A 22,681-nucleotide genomic window follows, 5' to 3' on the forward strand; every position below is an offset into this window, starting at 1 on the left:
AACCGGGGCCGAATGACAGCAGACAGACAGACAGACAGACAGACTGAGACGCTGCGGAGCCATGTCTGTGTACCGCAATACCATCTGGTTTTTAAAAGGGATCCACGAGTTCACCAGGCAAGTGCTTTTCTTTTGTAATCGAAGTTAATTGCAGTTGATTGTTGCATTTTTACTTTGCATGTTGCACGTGTATGAAGTTGGGATTGTCTTAAAGTTTGGCTGAGGTTGTAGACGTGTTCGTGATTAGATGCAAATTAAATGTGTGTGTGTGTGTGTGTATATACATACTAAGTAAAAAGTAGATTACATCATAGCTATGGTGCTATATACGGTTTCCAATCTTTAACTATATTTAGGTGTATACTGAAATCAATTCGGTATTTAAATCTCCACTAATTAGTTTTTAATTCCTATATCATTTATGCTAACCAACAATAATAAGAACATAAGTAAGTTTACAAACGAGAGGAGGCCATATCTAAGTGATCCAAGGCTCCCATCCACTCTAGTTTTAAATGTTCCCAAATGTTCAGCTTCAACCACATCGCTGGGGTTTCAATCATTCCATTGTATTCACCATTGTCTATTCATATATTGATCTCTAAGGTGCATGCTTCTGCCTTTTCATTCTTGATTTTAATTAAAACCCTTATCCTTTTACAGACGTAATTAAACGTGTCAAATGCCATTATTTTTAGTTTGATTTGTATCCCCAAACTCCAGCTGTGGGGGATTGACTTCTTTATTTGGAAATGTCAAGGTTATACTTATTCTTTTCATGCGCCACAGCTTTACAAATCCGTGTAACATAGCTCAACATTTGTTAATTTTAAATTAAATTCATGCCCGATTGTTTGAAATCCCACAAGAATTTGCTAACCGCATTCCCCGCATCAGCAGGTTGTTTGTTTCCAATGGCTAGTCCCATGCCCAGCCAGCACCAAGCATACCCTCCTACATCACACTGTGAACAGAGCATGTATTTACGAAGAAGAATCAGTGCCACTGGTTCATGGCCCAGATTTGCCCTTTTTACCCGGCCGCAGTCTAAAAAGACAATGCGCCCATTTATGTTTTCAGAGCTGAAGGACAGCCAGAGTCCTGTTTGATACCCATGCTGACTAGAGGTCTGTCATTTCATTCCTAACTTCTCTTGATTAACCCTTTTTATTTGATTGGCTAACTGACAACCCTCTGGACTTTCTTACCACAAGAAAAGGCTCTGTTCCCTCTGTCCCCCTTATTTCTGCAACCTCTGTGTCTTACCCTTTGACCCTGATGGTGAGCCTTATCCGTGGAAACTGCCGAGCTCTTGAACAGAGGTTGTGACTCCCATCGCTGTGAATGTTCTCTTGAGCGGTTTTATTTTAGCCTTCAGCACAGATCAGTCCGAGCTACTGTAGCACCTGGTTTACAGGCTGTCTTCCTTTTCTGTACAATGTAAAAAAAAAAAAGTGGTGGTCCCAGGGCCTTTCTTTCCATGTCACTGTATTGCGGCACAGGGAGCAGCGTTGGGAGTTCAGAGCTTCAGCGAACGGCAACAAACATTTGACATTTCAAGGCCACTAAATGAGCGACTGTTCATTTCAGGAACGGCTATGAAGCTGCATCAAAGCACTTTGTGGAGAAGGATTTGGAAGTCTCTGTGTCGGGACGGTCCTTCATGATAACGGGAGGCAACAGTGGGATTGGCAAAGCAGCTGCCCTCGCGATCGCAAAGAAAGGTACCGAGGAAAACCATTTCCATTCACAAGGGTCAAGTTAGCAGGCAGAACTCTGAGGGATTTTGACATCTGTCTAGTCCAGAAAAGTGAAATCCAATGCTTTAGTGTGCAGTTAATGTTCCCCATTAACCAGAGGCCTATATTTCTCCAGGACCACAAGCAGTTCCTATCCTTTAAGCAAGTTAGAGCACATATACAAAAAACAATAGGTTTTCCAGCCCTGGTCAAGCAGAAGTCTACATTACTGCCTCTTTTTGAGTCTTGTTTGTGTGACAGTATAGCAGAAAGCTGTTGGTTGAATGGCCTCTTCTGAACAGGACACTTTTTATGCTGTTGTGTTCAATCTTCCAGGGGGTACGATCCATCTGGTTTGCAGAAATAAGGAGCGAGCCGAGGAAGCCAAAGCAGACATTATCAAGGAGAGTGGAAATAAAGTGAGTTGAGATGTGTTCCTAAACCATTTTTCTTGCCTTCAAAGGTTACCTAATTGAAAACTAGGGATCTGTCTGCTTCAGCTTCAGATTTCTAAAACTTTTTAGTTTAAGCTCTTACAACTAGTTTATTCTCAATTAAGCTACACATTATGTGATGACCAATTATTAATATTTTACTAGTGAACCTACTTTTAAGAAAATAAATCCATTCTTCTCAAATTGTACAACTGATGTTGTTTCTACATGGCGCATATGTGATAAGACTAATAGTGTGTTCATTTTTAGGATATTTATGTTCACCTTCTGGACCTGTCAGAGACTCGGAAGGTGTGGGAGTTTGCAGAAGCTTTCAAAAAAAAGCATAAATCACTGAATGTCTTGGTAGGTACAATACAGAAAACTATGAATTCATGGCAGAATAGAAAGTACAGTTTTGTTCATCCACACAACTCCACATCAGATAAATTAACCGTTTCTATGAAATGTGTTTAGTCACAATTGCTGTCTGTGTTTTAGATCAACAATGCGGGATGTATGGTGAATCAACGAGAAGTGAATGCAGAGGGTCTGGAAATGAACTTTGCAGCCAACACACTGGGTAAGAGTGCCTACTTTGAATGAACTCTGTAGCACGTACTTCAGAACCGTGTGAGGACTAATACTTACTAGTTGTGCAGAAAAGGTGATCTCTTTACTTTTTAAACATTGTCCCTTCACTGACCACACCAAACCGCAAATGCACAATTCTCAATGTCATTCCTATTTCACTGTTAAGGGAAAGCAAAATAGTTGCAATGAAACTGAAGAGCAGATAATATAATCCATGGCCAATTCATTGTTCAACTCGCTTGACTTATTTGAGGCCTATTTGTAGCACTTTGGAGTGAAAAGGCCACTTGCTTAAAGCTTAGCATTTGAGAACCTCTGAAAATCGGTAATAATTCAATGTTTACCCTCCTCTTAGGCACTTATATTCTCACCAAAAGCCTGATTCCCTTACTGGAAAAATGCAGTAACCCTAAGGTGGTGAGTATGCCAACGTGTTCCTTGTTTGAAAAGGGCGTTGTCAAAAGGCACTCTTCATTCCAGTGCAAGAGGGTGACACAACCAGCTTTTTAATTGTTTGACTAAAATATATCTACTTCAATTAAACCATTAAAGAGCTGGCTGCATCCAGGCTCTACAGTGGAAAGCCTGATATTTCCATATCCCTGCTTCAGAGCAAAGAGTGCTTTTGTGTGATCTTAACCCAGTGCTGTATTGCTGTCTGTTTGGCCAAGATTACAGTTTCCTCGGGAGGAATGCTGGTTCAGAAACTACACACGGACGACCTGCAGTCTGAGCGAGGGCGCTTTCATGCCACCATGGTCTATGCACAGAATAAGGTAAAGGGCGGCAAAATGTTTACCCAGGATACTTCTAATCCTGCAATGAAATACTGTTGGCGAGAAGCCCAGTGAAATCTGAGTAAAGCAAAGCATGCCTCTGTTCACTATAGTGGCACTGAATATTCTCACTTCTGAGCGTGTGGGATCCAATTACATAATCACTTGCTTTGTTCAATTGCTGGAAAGGATTAAAGGCATTGAAAGGGTTCACTTCTCCGGTTAGTTGATGTTCATAATTAACTTTTGCACTTGGCATCAATACACTACAAATAAAACCTTCTGTATTGTCTTTCTGTAGAGGCAGCAGGTGGTAATGACACAGCAGTGGGCCAAATCACACAGCAACATCCACTTCTCTGTCATGCACCCGGGATGGGCTGACACCCCAGGTATTTTTTGCTGTCTGGAAGGTGCACAACTGCCGAAGTATGTAGTATTAAACCTGTTCCTTTACACTGAGTAGGAATTGCTACTCGCGCACAACGCATTCTCTTCATGATTTAAAAAGTTTAGTGCCTTGAAATTGCTTTGTAGTCCTTGCAGAATGCAAATTCCAGATTCTTCCTGTGTTCTAGGGGTTCAGACCGCTATGCCCGACTTCCATCGCTCCATGAAGGATAAGCTGCGCAGTCCAGAGCAGGGTGCCGACACCGTGGTGTGGCTGGCTGTGTCCGAGGCTGCAGATGCCCTTCCCAGCGGCCAGTTCTTCCAAGGTAGAGCAGGATTGGATGTTCAAAGCGCATGTGTTAATTACTGACCGTATGACCTCTGATCAAGAAGAGTGAGCGGGCCTGCATTACTGAGGAGAAGCGTGAGCCTCCTCCATCACTTCCTCACACACAATGGGGTTTTCCCCTACAATGGCAGTCAAATAAAAACCCAGCAGGAGAACTGATCTCTTGTCTTAATCAATCAGGGGTTTGGATTGAGTGAATTATTTTGCAATAGCAGTTAAATCTCACCTAAACGCCCTCTGCTGAGTCTCTCCAGTAATGCATTTTACTTCTTAGGGTTAGTGTGTGTAATCTTATCTAATAACCTGGGAAAACCTTTACAGCTCACATCTGTTAGTCTCTTTTGGAAAGGTATTGGCACAAAGAAGTCATCTGAAGGCTACATTCTGTCCCTTTCTTTTTTGCATCTTGAATGCAGGCATTGATGCTCAGGGACAAAAAGTGATTGTTGGCAAAATTCCAGTGCAGCTGCATATGAGGCATTCGGTAGTTTTACTGAAAGAAATCTGTAACATACTGTTGGAGAAGAGGCTTCTACTGTTTACAAAACTAACTTTCCTGCTGCAATGTCAAATTTGCATATGTTTATTAGCAGACTGCCCAACCAAAGGCTTCTATATCCTCAACAGAAATGACTACAACATGGTCTGTAATTTCTGTGGAAGACCGGGCTGAATTTCAGTGCAATGAGGAATACTACCTAGAACAACTAACACTTCTACACTAATGATATAACCTCTGCATTCTCTGACCTCCATCATTTTTTGTAGATCGGAGTGCTGTTCCCACTCACCTGCCATTAGCTTGGACAAAAGTAACTCCAGAAGAGGAACTGAAATTCATGAATATCCTGGAAGACTTGGCCAAAAGCTTTCAGCCTCACTAAACCTTCAGTGTTGCCTTTGTGTACATCTTATTAAATAAGTTTAATATCTTAATACTATGGGTATTAACTACTTGGATTTGGTATCGGAGGAGGTACATTATACAAAAATGTCCTTTTTTGTTTTTTCAGTACAAATTTGTTTGTTCTGACTGGAGAGATGGTAGAAACTTCTCATGTGATGAGTGTAGTGTTTTCTGTTCCCAAGACCAAGGGAAAAGGATTTTTTTTTTTTCCATTCACTTTAATACTGTATCCCCTTACATGGTGCAGTACAATATTCAAGCTGTTATCAGTTTTGTTTTTGAAAAGTGGTCTAGGTTTAAAACCTGACCCAAATGAAATGTTAAATGTGGTTCCTTTTCTAAGAATCCCTTCCGTAACTATACTAATTGTATTTATTGTGTAAATCATGTGTCTTTATATTAATAATGTAATACTATGCACTTTTTTTCCTCTAAAGCGGTACACTAGTTTACTTTTCAGTCTGCATTCTGTAACAAATGTGAATAGTCAATGCACGAGCAGACCGTGACATGAGTTGTGGAGAAACCAGATTTAATACAGACATGTAATTTCTATGACATTATGCTATAAAAAATAAACTGATCTAACTTATTGTGGCTCTAATGTACTTGATTTACCGGGGTATAAATGTGTAGTGCTTGAAGGTATCTGGCAAATAAAGTTGGAACTGGGACCTATACAAACCCTAAATACCTGGCTCTCCTGTCACGTGCCGATACCTGCACCTACCTCACACAATGGGACAGAGAATGTAAAAATACACCTGTCAGTTTAAAATGTAGATTCTGCTACTGGGAAACCTACCACAAGGGGTTGTGCTCAGAGCTTGTGCCCGCATTTATGGAATAAACCAGATCATAGTCATAGTGTAAGTTTATTAACCATCTTGTCAGGTGAGAGAAAAAACAAAACCTATTTTAACCATGTAATCAAGTGCTCTTTAAAAATACAACAGATAAAGTACAGTGGTGACTGCAAGTTGAATTACAAATTACAAGGGATAATTTAAAAAAAATGACCATTTAAAAAGAAGCAGTTATTAGTCACAGTAAAATGTATTTTCCAGATGCACAGAAAGCATTGCTTGTCGCAACCACCTAACTACAAGGTGACAGAAAAAAATGAGAAGGTTTTTGTCCATCTTCAGACAGATAACACTGTCACATCGTCAATAGAAAGGATCGGTCTGGTGGCACGATTCTAAAAGGATGGCATATCCCATAGGAAAAAGGATACCACTTGGGTTTGGCTCAACCAGAGTACATTTGAAAATGTCAAGTTAAAGAACAGTGTTTCACAGGGCCTGGCCTTTACATCTATTATAGTAGAACGGCACAAGCAGAGCCTTCAGTGCAAACTGTACCGTCCCACACTCTCGGCAGATCTGATGGGTTTTGTCAACTGCACAGAGTAGTGCAGGAAATCCAAAACATCTGGAACAGATCATCCAGAAAGTATGGACAGTCACCCATAGTTTATTCACTCCTAACCATACAAAACAGGCATCTACCAGATTGCTACGTGTGTTTCAGTTCTCTTCTGTTGTGCCACCATGTATTAGAAAACAAGCTTCTTGCAACACACAAAATCAGCAACAAATGTTAGTGTCAAATTATATGAAAAAGAATACCCAAAAGAGCAGTCCGGAGGCTGAGCTGGAATACCCACCGTTTATCTTCCAAGGATTCATTCAGTGGGAATCCCATTAAGACAAAAAACAACAACAACAAGCTGCATAATTGTATGGTTCACTGTGGCTAAGAAGGGGCGGGTCTAGAAAACCTGCAGCATTCACAAACACAAGCAGCACTAGCCTAATACTGAAAGCGAAACATCTGCTCAGCCTCCTTAAACCAGGCTTTCCAGTGCTATGATTAATGGCACTGATGGTACGAATGGCAACATACAATCGGTCACAAAACTATCAATCATTTGAACATGAAAACAATACCACCACAATCAGCACCTCTGTAGTTTTCTTTCATTGAAACCTAGCTTCAAAAGCAGAAATATATATATATGAGAGAGAGATAGATGTATTTATGGATTTATTTTAATAAAACAGAGCTGGTATAAGTTATCTGCCAGGACATTTTACATAAAAAATAGAGGGTATCCCTTTTGATTGATTGTACTGCACCAATCGGTCTGCTTCTTCTACAATTCCTCCTCATCTTTTATTTTTTTATTTAACCTGTATCTAACTCTGGCTCCCCCGCTACAGCAAAATTAGTTGGCAACACCAGAAATGCTCATATTTAATGTACTTAATACAGACATCTGAGTTGGACGTCAACCGTTTCTTATTATTCTTACTGTACTTAATAGCACATTTGTATAGCGACATAAATCTAAGGAAAATACGTGCCTAAAGTTCAATGCAATCTTGCATATAAATAGAACGTATTTCAGATTATTACGAGCCTATGAAAAGGTATTCCTGGTAGCTGAAAAGAGTCTTCATGAACTGAATCCCCATATTAACACTGCAATTCCCACTATGGATCATTACAGCATCTACTCAAAAACACATATGCATTCAGTGCAAGGGAGTACCAGATTTTTCCCATTTGTTGAAATAATTCCTAAATAAACAGGATGCACAGACCCCAAGAACCCCCATTTATGCAACTTTTAGGTTCAGTAAAATATAATTATTTTTCATATTCTTCTTTAAATAATTCATCCTGACAACTCTGCTCACTCATATAATCAGCAGTCTTAAAAAGTAAACAGAAGTGTGTGACACTGTCTGATAATTTGTATATATATGCTTTCGTAGAGTACCTAAATATCCTAGAAAGAAAAAAAAAAGCTTTATTCATCTAAGCTCTTAATAAGCCTTCCAAATGTATGGGTTAAAACAAACTTGGGTGTGTTTTTTTTTCCTTCTTCCATATTGGTACACCAGGTTTTCTGTACACACTTACAATTCTCTACTCTGCTGCATAGCAAATTGCAATTACAATAAGTTCAGGGAAACGGGTGTCAAGAACAGTTTTTCTTCACCCCCGAAAAAAAGGATTACTTAGAAAAGACCACAAAATCTGCATTCAAATATACAATGAACACATTCTTTTTGTACGATTTCCCCAGAAGGAAAATGCAAGCTTAAATTGTTAAAGAAAATCCTCCAACAATATATTTAAAAATCAACACCATTTCTAAATTCAAACAATTGTAGTATGAAAAGTTGAATTCCAGACATACAATGGATGAAGCCAGAAGTGTCAGTTCTTTCACAGGAAAATAAAGTCCCCATTTTAATTTGCATCTGCTCCACCTGAGGCAAAGATTCATTACGTAGTGAATTTTAAGGCAAGCTAGTGAAGAATCCATGAGACAACACTACGTTTAAACATTAGACTTAAGTAGAGGAAAATTGAACAGGTGTGTCCTAAGAGCCGATTACATTTTGAAATGGATTGCATATGCGTATTCAAAATCTATGGTCTTAACCTTTCCATTACTGTAATCGTCCCGTTATCTTTAAAGCAATCGGCATTTATGCAAGTCAAGTGTGAATACCAGTCAATCAATTAGCAAACCATTTCGATGTGGACGTTATTTAGATTTCTTTGGGGTGTGGATATTTGCCTTTGAAATGATAACCAAAATAATGTCCACTATCTGTTCATTAAAAGCAGGTACTCTATGAGGCAGGCCTACATCGACTTTTGCTATGTTTGGTTTCTATCCACCGGCAGCCTAATAGAACGTGTATATCTAGGTGTTATTCTGTGCAAGATTGTTTTTTAAGTCAGAACGGTCCAGGAGAAATGAAGGAACAAGAGATGAAGGAGAACGACACCGTTTCCACAGCAACCGTGCATAAGACACCGGCCTGTGTGTCTGAGGTGCGACAGCACGGATAGAGGATTTCAGCGGGGGGAGAAACCTGTTGCTATGCTGCAGCCAACTACTTGTGTCATATCCCAGATCTGAAACAAAAGGAGTGAATACAAAGGATTAGAAATGCAGCAGGACGCAGCCCTCTTTCACTTGCACTGTAGAGATGTGAAGGTCATGCTGCAGTCTTCACCATAACTTGTCTTTTCCACTAGTTTGATCCTTTCTACTGTCATGCAATGTCTATCTTCCAACTATAAGCCCATTAACTCATGTAGCTTTACAAGGTCATAATTGCAAACCTCTTTCTTTTTACGTTTTAAAATGGCATTTTCTTTGTATCGAAATATTGTTCCACATTCCAGATTTGGACATTTTGTCAATGTAGGCATTGATATTGTCAGCCATAAAAAAGGTAATGTAACCCATTGATGCTTTGAGTCTGAAAAGGTTAAACTGTGCTCAAAGATCAAAATGAATCCATTTGGACCCACTGAGAGATGACAATCTGCTCGATTCAGTCCTGCCAAGGCTCCGCCACCCACCTTCACAACCCGGTCGCTGCCACACGTCACCATCAGTCCCCTGGTGGGGTCCATGTTCATGTGGGCGATGTTGTGTTTGCCTTCGTGAAACGTTGCCAAGGACGTTCGGCTAAAGGAAGACCGAAAGATGAGTTCATTAAAACATTAAAACAAACGTGATCAGAATTGATTTGATTAACATAAGTCAGAGAGGGGGGGTAAGCCAAGGAGACACACACACACACACACACACACACAAAAACCACAGGATTTGGCATTTTATTTTCAGGTTCCTCACTCTTCGTCTTTGATGCTCTCGTGGCAGAGGTCACAGACGCGCACTTGGAACTCGAAGCCCATCACTGGATATGTAGACCGCTTTGAGCTGCACTTCCCACAGACTGCTTTCCCACATTTCCTGCAGTGATGCTGAAAAACAGGAGAGACCCCAAGATTAGGAAACTATTATAAAAACCCAAATCTAAAGGAAACGCTGAAGAACTTTGGATTGGGTTTCCAGCGGTACCACTCACCTGCCGAAGACCTAAGGTTTTCGTGTCCCACATCTGTTTGATGTTCCAGAAGAAAGGCTGCTCACACTTCTGACACGAATCGCTCTCCAGCCACTGTGGGGCCTGTAGAGAAATGAAGACATGATGGAGTGAAGATGAAGGAGACAAACAGGTCCCTATAATAAGGGAGAGCAAACCCAGCACAATGTGGACATAAACATTGCATCACATGACTTAAGGACTGAGTGGAATCATTTAGTTTTGTGATTAACATTCATCTTTCCCCAGCTGTCAATTCCTTTGAATAATCACTCTTTTCAGCCTTTGATAAAAAAATATCAAGAAGGGATGATATTTCTTCAAACATACAAACTGTAGTTACTTCTAGGTCGATGGGCAGAGCACACACATTAAAGATCAATTTCAGGTCTATGAAGACAGCCAATTACTGAAAGCTCTTTCGCATTTGAATTAGACACAGAGCTATTAAAGCTTCTTCATTTTGCAACTTACGGTTATCACAGAGGATCTGGTTTAAAATGTGAACACCAGAGGTCGCTTGGGGTTGAATAATGCTAAGTTCAAAGATCAGGAAAAAGGACAACAAAAATAAAGCAATCGAAAAGGAAAGCAAACAAAAGGGAAGCGAGTGGGTTCACCCTGAATGACGTAATGCCTCCATCCCACAACTCAGGTAAAAGTATTCAGTTCTTGTCATAAACCACCATTTCCTTCCGCACAAGGCCTGGTCGAGTGTAAACCCTAACAACACACAAAGGAACCTTATATCTTTTAGACACTGCATGGCACACCAGGAAACATTTGCACCAATATTAAAAGCAAGCAGAAGCCCTTGTTGTAGAGAACTACTACGGCTTCCACATTTTGCTTTAATTATTGCAGATTTCATTAGTTAATTTAGGAATACTACAGAACAGATGTGGTGATGTATAGCATAGTGTCTTAACATCCTTGTGTTTAATCGTCTCAGGTGCCATTGGGTCACTTTAGAAAAGGATTTCCCCGCATTCAAATGCCTCTCTCTGACAGTCTTGAGTTACTGGCTACTTTTAAGAAGTCTCCTGGCGAGAACATGAACTCATTTTGAACTGTCAAGTTCCCGGAAAACAGATCTGAAGTTTGAAGCCAGTGTCCCTGGTTAAAGAAATAAAAAGCAGCTTCCTATTCCCAAGCTAGTTTAACAAGGCAGGACAGCATGCGGAGACAGACTGGTACCTCTTCTCGGTTGGTGTCCATGTTCCACACCGTGATCCCTCCATCCGCAGAGCAGGATACCAACTGCCGAGTGAGATGCAGATAACACAGGGCCTGCACACGGTCACTGTCAAACAAGAGCAAACAACAGGCTCAGTGGGAGGAGAGAAGAAAAAACACACACTTTCACAAGAAACTGCTGCTTCCTTAACAAGGAACTCTGCACACAACAACTACAACAAAAAAAACTTTAAAATGACTCATGCCTCTTATCTTTGTTGTGTTGCTTGTTTGGTAGTTTCCACAATTTCCAAAATGTAAACTTAGGTTTCCCACAGAGATTATCTAAGGACTTGCCAGTAAACAAAAAACAGAGGTCACTCTTAGTAGTAACTATTTTATTTTGTTTATAACTTTATAGATCACCAACTAGGCAGAGAAATTCACATTGAGGTAATTGAGGACAAAACATATTTACACCATCTGCTGGGCTGTACATTTCTCTCACATTCAAAAATGAATACATGTAAGATTATTTATGCCTCTTAGAAACCAAGAAACAATCTGCCGCCTGTTAACGGGATCTTATTATGTGTGTCCAGCTGCACAGTCAATCTGAGCATATTTTTTGGGCTGAAGGAAATAACTAATATATATATATACACACAAACGGCCCTGTACAGCCATTCCCAAACAGATTTAAGGATAACCAGTTCATGACTGCCAGCACTTAGAAAGTGAGATCTGATATCAGGCCAAGTCTCTGGAATGAAAGATGAATTTGTTGCTTCTATAAGTTGATTAAAGTCATTGGACATGCCAATAAAAGCAAGAAAACAACTACAACTACATAATCTGAGGCAGATTAACAGCAACACGTGAGTAATGGAAACTGGGCTTCAAGGCATTCAAAACGGAAAAAAACAAGAGACCCTTCTTCACACAGAGTTGTCAATCTGGAACAAACTCCCCAGCGATGTGTTAGAAGCTGAAAATTTGGGAACATTTAAAGTCAGACTGGATAGGATCCTTGGATCATTCCATTATGGACACCAAACGAGCACGATGGGTCGAATGGCCTCCTCTTGTTTGTAAACTTTCTTATGTTCTAATACGCTACATAAGAATAAAATAAAAAATAATAATGTTTTTGTAACACACCAAATACCAATCAAAAACATTTGTATGGGGAAAAAAAAAATACTGAATATATATATAATTATTATTATTATTATTTCAGTATGTTCAGTAACATGCAAAGGTCAACTAGACTCCCAGATGAAAATAAAGGCAGCATTATCCTGGAGACGGTCACTCTTCTGGACTACAAGTGAAAGGATGCTATCTGGCATGCATGCATCAATTGTAAAGAAAATACAATTATAAAAATAAAAGTGTAGAAAGCCAACAAGTCCATACTGATGGCCCTGCAGCAGCAGAGTCCGGCCCTTCCTCCCGCCTATGTCCCACATGATCACGCTGTGGTCACTGGCACCCGAGAACAGCAACCGCTGCACTGGATCCCACCAGATCGATCCTATGCTGCCTGCCAGGGACACACAGAGATGCCAGTTAGGCCCTGACCCTGACACCAACACAGAGCTTGAACTTTAATATCGAAAATCGACATGAATTGTATTTCTATAGAGATGTGCAATAGCTTATTTTTAACTGAAAACCAAAAATAAAAGTGATTTGGGGATATATTTTAACGGTCTCTTGTGTTACAGCTGTGTAAAGCATTAAAACCATGTTATGAGAGGCTAAAGTTAAAATCTAAGAACGTCAGTAACAACATCTGCGGGGGAAAAGAAAACAAATCTTTTTCTTTTTGAAGTCTCAGTTTCTCATGTGGTTAACTTGTGACACCACATCGCAATGTTCAAAAAAAAAAAAAAAAAAAAAAAAAAGAGAAAAAAACAATCATATCTTAGTCAATAATTCTCTGAACTCCACACACAGCATACATAACATTTCCTCCATAAATGGATTGTACTAAAGACTGTTTACATCTTGGAACATTTTAAATATTGTATATACAACCGGTTACCGTTGACTCAAACACACAATCCTGTAAGCTCTTACAACACTGTACACACCCAGGGCCTCAACTTCTCTTATTCACACATTTCTCACAGGAAATTGGAAAGACGGCGGAAGTAAGATTAAGTACGAAGTGATACTTTTATTCATTTTTCTGAGAAGGAATTGTACAGATAGTATAAAGGAATCCATCTGGAGATACTGATATGGCTTTATATATTATATATACATGCATATGTGTGTGTGGTATGTATGTATAATACACTCACCTAAAGGATTATTAGGAACACCTGTTCAATTTCTCATTAATGCAATTATCTAACCAACCAATCACATGGCAGTTGCTTCAATGCATTTAGGGCTGTGGTCCTGGTCAAGACAATCTCCTGAACTCCAAACTGAATGTCTGAATGGGAAAGAAAGGTGATTTAAGCAATTTTGAGCGTGGCATGGTTGCTGGTGCCAGACGGGCCGGTCTGAGTATTTCACAATCTGCTCAGTTACTGGGATTTTCACGCACAACCATTTCTAGGGTTTACAAAGAATGGTGTGAAAAGGGAAAAACATCCAGTATGCGGCAGTCCTGTGGGCGAAAATGCCTTGTTGATGCTAGAGGTCAGAGGAGAATGGGCCGAATGATTCAAGCTGATAGAAGAGCAACTTTGACTGAAATAACCACTCGTTACAACCGAGGTATGCAGCAAAGCATTTGTGAAGCCACAACACGTACAACCTTGAGGCGGATGGGCTACAACAGCAGAAGACCCCACCGGGTACCACTCATCTCCACTACAAATAGGAAAAAGAGGCTACAATTTGCACAAGCTCACCAAAATTGGACAGTTGAAGACTGGAAAAATGTTGCCTGGTCTGATGAGTCTCGATTTCTGTTGAGACATTCAGATGGTAGAGTCAGACTTTGGCGTAAACAGAATGAGAACATGGATCCATCATGCCTTGTTACCACTGTGCAGGCTGGTGGTGGTGGTGTAATGGTGTGGGGGATGTTTTCTTGGCACACTTTAGGCCCCTTAGTGCCAATTGGGCATCGTTTAAATGCCACGGCCTACCTGAGCATTGTTTCTGACCATGTCCATCCCTTTATGACCACCATGTACACATCCTCTGATGGCTACTTCCAGCAGGATAATGCACCATGTCACAAAGGTCGAATCATTTCAAATTGGTTTCTTGAACATGACAATGAGTTCACTGTACTAAACTGGCCCCCACAGTCACCAGATCTCAACCCAATAGAGCATCTTTGGGATGTGGTGGAACGGGAGCTTCGTGCCCTGGATGTGCATCCCACAAATCTCCATCAACTGCAAGATGCTATCCTATCAATATGGGCCAACATTTCTAAAGAATGCTTTCAGCACCTTGTTGAATCAATGCCACGTAGAATTAAGGCAGTTCTGAAGGCGAAAGGGGGTCAAACACAGTATTAGTATGGTGTTCCTAATAATCCTTTAGGTGAGTGTATGTACTGAGTGTACAAGACATAAGGAACACATGCTCTTCCATGAAGGTGAATCCAGGTGAAAGCTATGATCCCTTATTGATGTAACCTTGACAAGAAAGGGTTATGGCTGCCGACGACCTAACAGAGTTCCACTTCTTTGAGCAATACACAAGAAACTACCGCTAAGGAATGAAAACACTGGACGCCAGAGGATTGAAAACTTCTTGGTACTTCAGCGTTTGGAAAATGTGATGCACAGAAATAAACTAAAAATACACAGCAATAAAACCACACACTAATCAAAGAATGATGTTATCAGTCATTCTCAGTCCTCTTTAACAGAAAAACCGAAGAACGAGTGGGAATTGTTTGTGAGGCAATTCAAATGGGAGATTTAGCACAGTGGTCTCTCTCCCAGTGACGTCATCCTGGTTCATGTCCAAATTGACTTTGATTGTCAGATGCAGAGTCAGATGTACTGGGAATTATTCCAAATGCATGTTAAGTCACTAGAGATGCCAGCACAGACAAGATTAGGTACAAAAAAAATGTAGATAAGGGCAGGCTGCAGACAATCACTTGACTACTTCAACCTGCCATTTAAATGTTCCTCAATGTAGAAACTTTCAAAGACAAATACCAGGAACTTGCACTCAGAGTGAACTGATTATGTAGTTAAGATGAGTTTTAAGACAAGGTTTGAATCGTTCAGATTTCAGAAAAATCCGATTATGAAAATCAACAACAACAGAGACAGAAAGGTCTTATGTGTTTCTTGCATAACTTCACAGTACACAGACAAACACAATCATGTAATAATTCCTAGCAGGCCACACCTTCGTAAAGCTCTTTTATGGTTTTAACTATTTGTTTATTTGATACAATGGGTCAAACGTCAGGATATTATATGCTATTAGTAACTATGTACTCGCATCCTTTATTTATTGACATAATTACAAATACACTTGCTACAGTCCTGTAAAGTAGCGACAGCAATTTGGTTTAATAAGTAAGCCATTCCTTGAATACTGTTAAACTCAATAAAGCTAACAGGAAGTGTTTATTTGCAATAGTTTCATACTATGCTGTTCTCCATTAGTGACAGAATGATGTGTTTATAGTCTTTTGGGAACTTTTCCACTTGTACTATATACAACAGCATAAAAGGTGTACAAAGAGAGTAAACAATGTCAAAATTCATGAAAAGCAGGGGTTTTAATGTGATTTTGACATTTCTTCTCTTAAGGAATATAACCATTCTATGTCTGAAGTGTACAAAAAAAACATTGCTCATGTAATGTAAGCATAACATGGTCAAAGGTTACATATTGTAATTCCACACCTTTCCTTTGTTTGTGATGGGAGGCCTACATTTTCCAGAGTGTGAGTTCTGATTATTATCCTACCTTCATGGCCCTTCAGCGTTGTGATGACAGAGTAGGTGTTCTGCTCCAGTTTAAGCAAGGTGATCTGTCCAGAGTAGTCTCCTATGAAGGCATGCTGCGTGTCATTGTCATATCTGAACAAAGTCCACAGTTAAGGAGCATGGAAGCTTCAGAAGAACTGCATCTGAATATTAATTTGAACAAATTTTGTTAAAAGCTTGACAATTTCCCAGTTCATTTAAGATATTGTTCATAGACAGTATAACATTTAATGAAACAAACACATTTTCTTTTCTTTCAAGACAAATGACAACAGGTCCCTAAGGTTCCATATTTCTGCTAGCAGTCACCAAAGCATCACAGTTACACTAAGGTCTGAACAACAATAATTAAGACACACATACATTCAAGACATGCCATTGTCTGTTATTGATCTGAAGAAAAATGCTTGTTATATATACTTCAGGGGATAAAAAGCACTACTACTTTCACTTATAAAATCATTAAAAATATATATATATATATATATAAATGGTAGAGGAAATTGACCAATGCTCTGTGAATACATTACAACCCAGATTTGTATATTAGTGCACAAATCTTCTTGTCAGGAGACCTGCATTTGCAAGGCTTTCAAAAGCCATTACAGCTGTTGCGTCAGAAGAGGGAGAAATCAAATCCCTATTGTGTGCGTCAAGAGTGAAAGCAGAACAGAAATGTGCACATCGAGCGGTATGTTTGTACGCTGGGGAAACATAACTGCATGACACTAATAATGTCCACTTTACCTTGTAATCAAGAAATTTGAGCAAATACAGCAAAGCGGAAGATTCTCAATCTATTTTGGATTAGTAAAGAGGATATCAAAACTATAAATACTGAGCACAAAAGACAGATGGTTCAAGTCTACGTACATAATCAAATCTCATAGGGCTGCTTGCTTTAAATAATAAAACCAAGACAAATGTTTTGGATATGTGCACTTATCTTGTAATGGTGAAGACATTTTGGCAGGCTTGGTTTATTTATCGTTTTCTGCAACAAGTTCAACTCCTTGACGTGATGGAAAACTTTGTTTGTTTTATCGTTTAATAATTTTTGTCCTTAAATTGGTCAATTATTCTAGTGAAAGGCGAAAGAAAAGGAAAACTGATTAACACTGTCAGCCAAGCTACTGGATCTCAAACTTAACCACAACATTGCCATGACAAGTCTTAACTAGGGTAAGCACTGGGGATTAACTTCAGAGCAGAGGGCAAATCAGGTTAACATTATAATCTACTGCAATTATCTCACAAGACATGTACCTTGTCTGCAATTTCTTTAACTAATTCTTTCACTGTGTTGATGTTCACAAAGCGGGCCCTGTTATTATGTCTACAGTGGGTACAAATCCCTTTTGTTGGTTCTTGTCAGGGTTCATCTTTAAGGTCTTAGCCTAAATAGCATGGATCATACCTTCAGCAGCGTTTAGCCCAGAATCAACAAGTCAATACCATTCTTTATCTAAATACTTTACAAATTTCATTTGTGTGTATTGTCTAAGAATCATGAGGAGAAAATCCAAAACTCTTCCATCCATATCAGCACAGAGCAGATTGTGAGCAGATAAAGGATACTGCAGGCAGGAAGCCCAGGAGCTGAAGTAGTGTCGGCCCACCATGCTGCCACTCCTCGTGCACATCCAGCTCACGCACTTGTCATGACCGGTGCTGATCACCCACTCGCTCTCCGGGGAATGTACGATCCCAGAGACGCGGTTCTGGTGAGCTGCAAGAACACCACATCCTCACTCTTAGGGCACGTGGGCTTGTCCTCCCACCACTCGGAGACTCGGAGAAACCGACGCCTGCCATGTTTAAAACTCAGCAGCCTTGACAGAGAGGTAAATGCATGCAGCAGACGCTCCAAGAACAAAAACAGAGCAGACAAACAACACATTTTGACAGCTTCTATGCTCGTAGTGAAAAAATGTATGCCCTTGAGTAAGTCACACAGGGTGGATTTCTTTCACCATGGGTGTGGAAGTCTTGTGGGTGGAGCAGTAGACAAAACAATACTACCAGTGGCAAGCTGACATCTGTGCTGCTCCATTTAATCCATTTTGAACTAGATTCTTGTAGTTATTTTCTGCATTTTTGGTTTAGATTAATGCTTAAGTGATGTAAACTGTCTATGAAATCTAGCAGTCATAGGAGCATTTAGACATTCTTTCCCTCATACGCAGATTAGCAGATTTGGTTTAAAAGTTGAGCAATAAGCAGATGCTAACCTTGTGACTAGTTCATGGAAAGAAAATAAAAAATGTAACAGCAAAGCATTCATCAATGCTCTGATGTTACATGAATACAAAGCCACAACACTCGGAGAAACTGTTCTCACTGAAACTTCTTTCATTACAAATGACGCCACTCCATCCTCCAATACCCACACAGACACTCACTTAAAAGACTTCCTGAGTGAGTCTACTTCATCAAAATCTTTTAGAATGGTGGAAACACCTTTTTCGTGGCTGTGAAAAAAACTCAACCTAGTGAGAAATCTTTCAAATATGAGGCTTTCGGAAAGCGTTGCATAGTTTTACACTTGACAGTTCTTCATCAGTGCAGCCATAAGCATTAGACAATAAACCAGCATGTATTATTTAGGTTCATGTTTTAGCACTAAAACAATGTGCATGCCTTACCTGGATATGTTTTGATAAAGTTCATTTTGTTAAAGTCTTCAGCAATATGAAACTCCTAAAATGACATCAAATAAAAATAGTTACTTTACATTTCACATTTCAGCATGTTTTCCTATTCAAATAAAGAATGTAGTTCAGAAGCAGCAGCTGTGAAAGGTGGATTTTGTGTGCTTTGACTCACTCTTAGGAACAGAAGTGACTGTTCCAATACTACTGAGAATATAATTTTACAGAGACTAAAGCATTTTAGATACTGAATACAATTATGCATTATTTTGCTGACAAGTATTAGATCAACTAGGTGCATTTCGCAGACAAGTCCAGCCAAGAATAGCTCTAGGTAGTCTATTGTTTTGACATTGACGTTCTTCTGACTGAAAGAGGTTAGTGAAAGAAATGGAGGTGGCTTTTGTCTGCTAGTGTCCCCTGAGAGACTCGGAAAGAGGCCAGGCAGGCAAAACAGAGCCACATCTAATTGAAAACTCAGCCAGTAAAATTAGCTTAAATCCTAATACATTGCCGAGCAATAGGGGAATGGAAATGATAAAACAAACAAAACAAAACACAGACCTTTCCATCTGACATCTGAACCCACTAAAGACAGCAAAACTGTGGTTTCAAATGGAGGAATGAGTCATAACACTGGACTGTAAACAGTCACATTACCTCCACTCTCTGTACACAGAGGATTTGAGTGTTTTCAGTACCAATCTAGACAAACTTTCAGTTATATTATGCCTTGAGTACAGTAAGGAGTTTTGAGCTGTTAATGGCGTAAGGGAAGTCAATTTAAAGGAGTGCTCTTCACAGATGATTCATCTTATTCTGCCTGGAAACTATCTCACAAGGGACATGGGTATTTTAGTGTGGCTTATTTCATCAGCCTACAGAGGTACTGAGTTTTGCATCAATCGCAGGAAACTGAGTTTTAGTCTTCGTTGGCAGATGCTGCAGAACTACCTTGACCCTGTTATTTAAAGGACAAGTTAAATGAGGTAGTTCAACCGTAATAAAAATATACAAAAAACATACTAACCTGTACATATTAAGATTACAGTTATATTAGTCTTGTTTACAAACCGAAGAACACTAACGATCTGCAGAAAAACTAATTTCTGGCGATATCTATTTTCCCACCTAAGAATTCCAGCCAAGGACAGCACAAACATCTCAACGACAACTTCTATCCTGCCCAGTACAACAAGTTTCCTGAAAAACGCAGTAGGTGGCAGCACTATGAACAAGTGCAATAAAAACCAAATATACACCTACAATACATACATAATTAGATTAGCAATCATTTCCAATGGAAGTAAACCCTGCTTTACTATGAACAAAAAAACTGAATCTGAATGGAACTTGCATGACACTGATATAGGCTACAAACAGAAAATTGTGATCAACAGAGTTTGAAGTTGGAATTGTAAAATATACCTCTTCAAAGATAATTTGAGTAATCTGCTTGGATATAAAGACTCACACCTGTCTTTGAAACATCAATGTGACAAATAATAGGCTAATATTATTATTATTATTAATAATAATAATAATAATAATAATAATAATAATAATAATAATACTTTTTTTTCCTTCAGTATATGGCTGTTGAGGAAGGTCAGACTTGACCATACATATCTACATACATAAAAACCTAATTGTGTACACCCTATAGACACCTTTGAGTAAGGAAGTGTAAATCTGGCATAGATTCTGTACTGTTTTCAGTTTCAGGAAAAGTCAGGCTGTGTCATCATGGACCAACACAATCATCAAAGCAGAAGGAACGATAGCACCTATCAAGCATAATAAATACAGTTTGCTTATACACTAGTAACTATGGTATTCACCATTTCATTCACATTGCACTTTTACTATGTTTTGTGGGGCAGTAAGATTTTCTTTCAGGTGGTACAAATTGATGGGTCATATACGTGTCTATTTCAGTTTAATTATAATTTCTGTGTATTCAACACAGAGACTGGTTACCACACATACCCCGTACATATTATTGTCCTGCTGTGGTATAAGTAAGGACAGCATTATGTGCAAATGTTATTCCATAAATAGTTGGAAAGGAAAGGAAGTGGATTTCAATTGTGATCACTAGCTAACAAATTCATAAATACATATTTTCCCCTAGAACTGCTACAGCACTGCCAGATTATTTATGCATCCGGACTATTGTCAACAACCCCTTGTTTCTCTAGGGACATCATAGCTTGAGGAACAGAGTATAGAATTGTGCTTTCACCCAGGCATCTGACTTTAGGCAGTGCGATGTACTGTATTTTTGTAATATCGATATTACTGTGTTGCAGAGGCTTTGATGTAAAGAAGATGCAATGATTTGGACTAAAGGCAATTACTTACCACTATTGCTCCATTGTCCTGTCCAATGAAAATGCGTTTGCTTTCATGGTGATAGGACATAGAGGAACATGGAGCTGTAATCAAGGGTAAACGTTTTAATAGGCTTTTCTAAACAATGTTTTAATTCTTAGAGAGAAAATGTTGGGGGGAGGTTGGAGTGTTGAAATTACCTCTTGTAATTCTAAACAACAAACCAAGTAACAGGAACCGTCACAAAATATCTGACCTGGGAGTGACCCATTACAATAATACTGTGAAAAGGGACTCTGCTTTGAATGTGAAGTATAATAACTTTTGCTTGGGGTGTGGGGGGTTGGTGGTAATCAAAACCTGACTTGCCTCTCTCATTTCATAGAAATCTGAATAATATTAAGTTAACAACTCATTTGAAATGCCTGTGATTAAAGAAGAATGTTCATAATATGGCTTTTTTGCCTTAATGACCCTTTACTCACAAAATCACTATTTTACAATGGAAACTCCTTTCAGAAAAGCAGATGCAATATTTAAAACGTACAGGACACAGTGTGGTAGATGCTGGGCCAGTACTGTCCACTGTCTCTCTTCAGCCATACTCGAATCGTTCTGAAGCAGAGCAAACAATAAAAACACAAACTGAGACAGATGGATAGAAAGATATTGTAAACACACATTAAAAACACTTCATATTTAAAGTTTCACCAAGCCAAGGTCAATTTATAATAAATGCATACTTTCATTAGCTGTAATACAGTCAAAACATGTATTTTTCTGACTCTTTATTTTAATCTAGTATGACATTGATGCAGTTTGGAATGAGTCCAGTTTTCAGACAGGATAACTAGGATCATATTTTAGTTTATATACTGTAATTGTCCAAGTGTCTGTTTTATCAGTTTTCTTTTGTCTTTAAAGGTACATCAACTATTTTTTAAATCAAATAATGTAAGTTAAGTTTGTGTGTGGCTAAAGTAATATAATCACATTACAATTGAAAGCAAATCGTATATTATTAGCATCATTACATTCGGAGGGAATATGTCATAACTGAGTCACTACATTGACAATCTGTTTTGCTTCTTCACAAAAGCTCATCACAAAAGGATACCACTGCATCCAGAAACCAGACTTAAGAATTAAACTCCCTGTCATGTAAAGCGCCTGATAACTAACTTGTTTATTCATTTCAAACAACATTTGTTCACGTTCAACAGTGAAAGACTGAGACTCTCCCATAAACACTGTGGACGGATGTCTGAGCATGTCCTCAAATGGACACCGTACGCGTACCTGTCCTCGCTGATTGTGATCACCCCATCTTCTTTGGGGATCAAAACCGCCTCGTTGACAGCGTCCTGGTGGCCCTCGATCTTGTTTAAAAGGACAGGTCTGGAGCTCTGGGGCCTGGAGTGGATCTCCGCCGCCATGTTTCAATGTTTTCTTTTTTTCCTCTCGTTTGCAGC

The 22,681-nt window shown here is 39.2% G+C and overlaps 2 protein-coding genes across 2 annotated transcripts; one reads left to right on the forward strand and one right to left on the reverse strand.

Moving 5' to 3' along the window:
- Nucleotides 1-5,781, forward strand: dhrs12la (dehydrogenase/reductase 12-like a). The gene is made up of 10 exons (XM_066709316.1): nucleotides 1-117; nucleotides 1,591-1,724; nucleotides 2,076-2,158; nucleotides 2,444-2,539; nucleotides 2,675-2,756; nucleotides 3,123-3,184; nucleotides 3,439-3,543; nucleotides 3,845-3,935; nucleotides 4,122-4,259; nucleotides 5,051-5,781. Exons 1-10 carry the CDS (start codon nucleotides 62-64, stop codon nucleotides 5,164-5,166), a joined length of 963 nt encoding a protein of 320 aa, XP_066565413.1. The 5' UTR covers nucleotides 1-61; the 3' UTR covers nucleotides 5,167-5,781.
- Nucleotides 5,782-6,045: 264 nt separating this feature from the next.
- On the reverse strand, nucleotides 6,046-22,681 carry wdfy1 (WD repeat and FYVE domain containing 1). The gene is made up of 12 exons (XM_066709315.1): nucleotides 22,509-22,681; nucleotides 21,757-21,824; nucleotides 21,240-21,313; nucleotides 18,870-18,924; nucleotides 17,803-17,953; nucleotides 16,205-16,317; nucleotides 12,710-12,836; nucleotides 11,312-11,417; nucleotides 10,097-10,198; nucleotides 9,862-9,992; nucleotides 9,585-9,693; nucleotides 6,046-9,131 (listed from the first exon to the last, which is right to left on the reverse strand). The coding sequence occupies exons 1-12, from the start codon at nucleotides 22,643-22,645 to the stop codon at nucleotides 9,072-9,074; spliced, it is 1,233 nt and encodes a 410-aa protein (XP_066565412.1). The 5' UTR covers nucleotides 22,646-22,681; the 3' UTR covers nucleotides 6,046-9,071.

Source organism: Amia ocellicauda, chromosome 7, assembly GCF_036373705.1.
Source record: "Amia ocellicauda isolate fAmiCal2 chromosome 7, fAmiCal2.hap1, whole genome shotgun sequence".
In the NCBI taxonomy this organism is placed as follows: domain Eukaryota; kingdom Metazoa; phylum Chordata; class Actinopteri; order Amiiformes; family Amiidae; genus Amia; species Amia ocellicauda.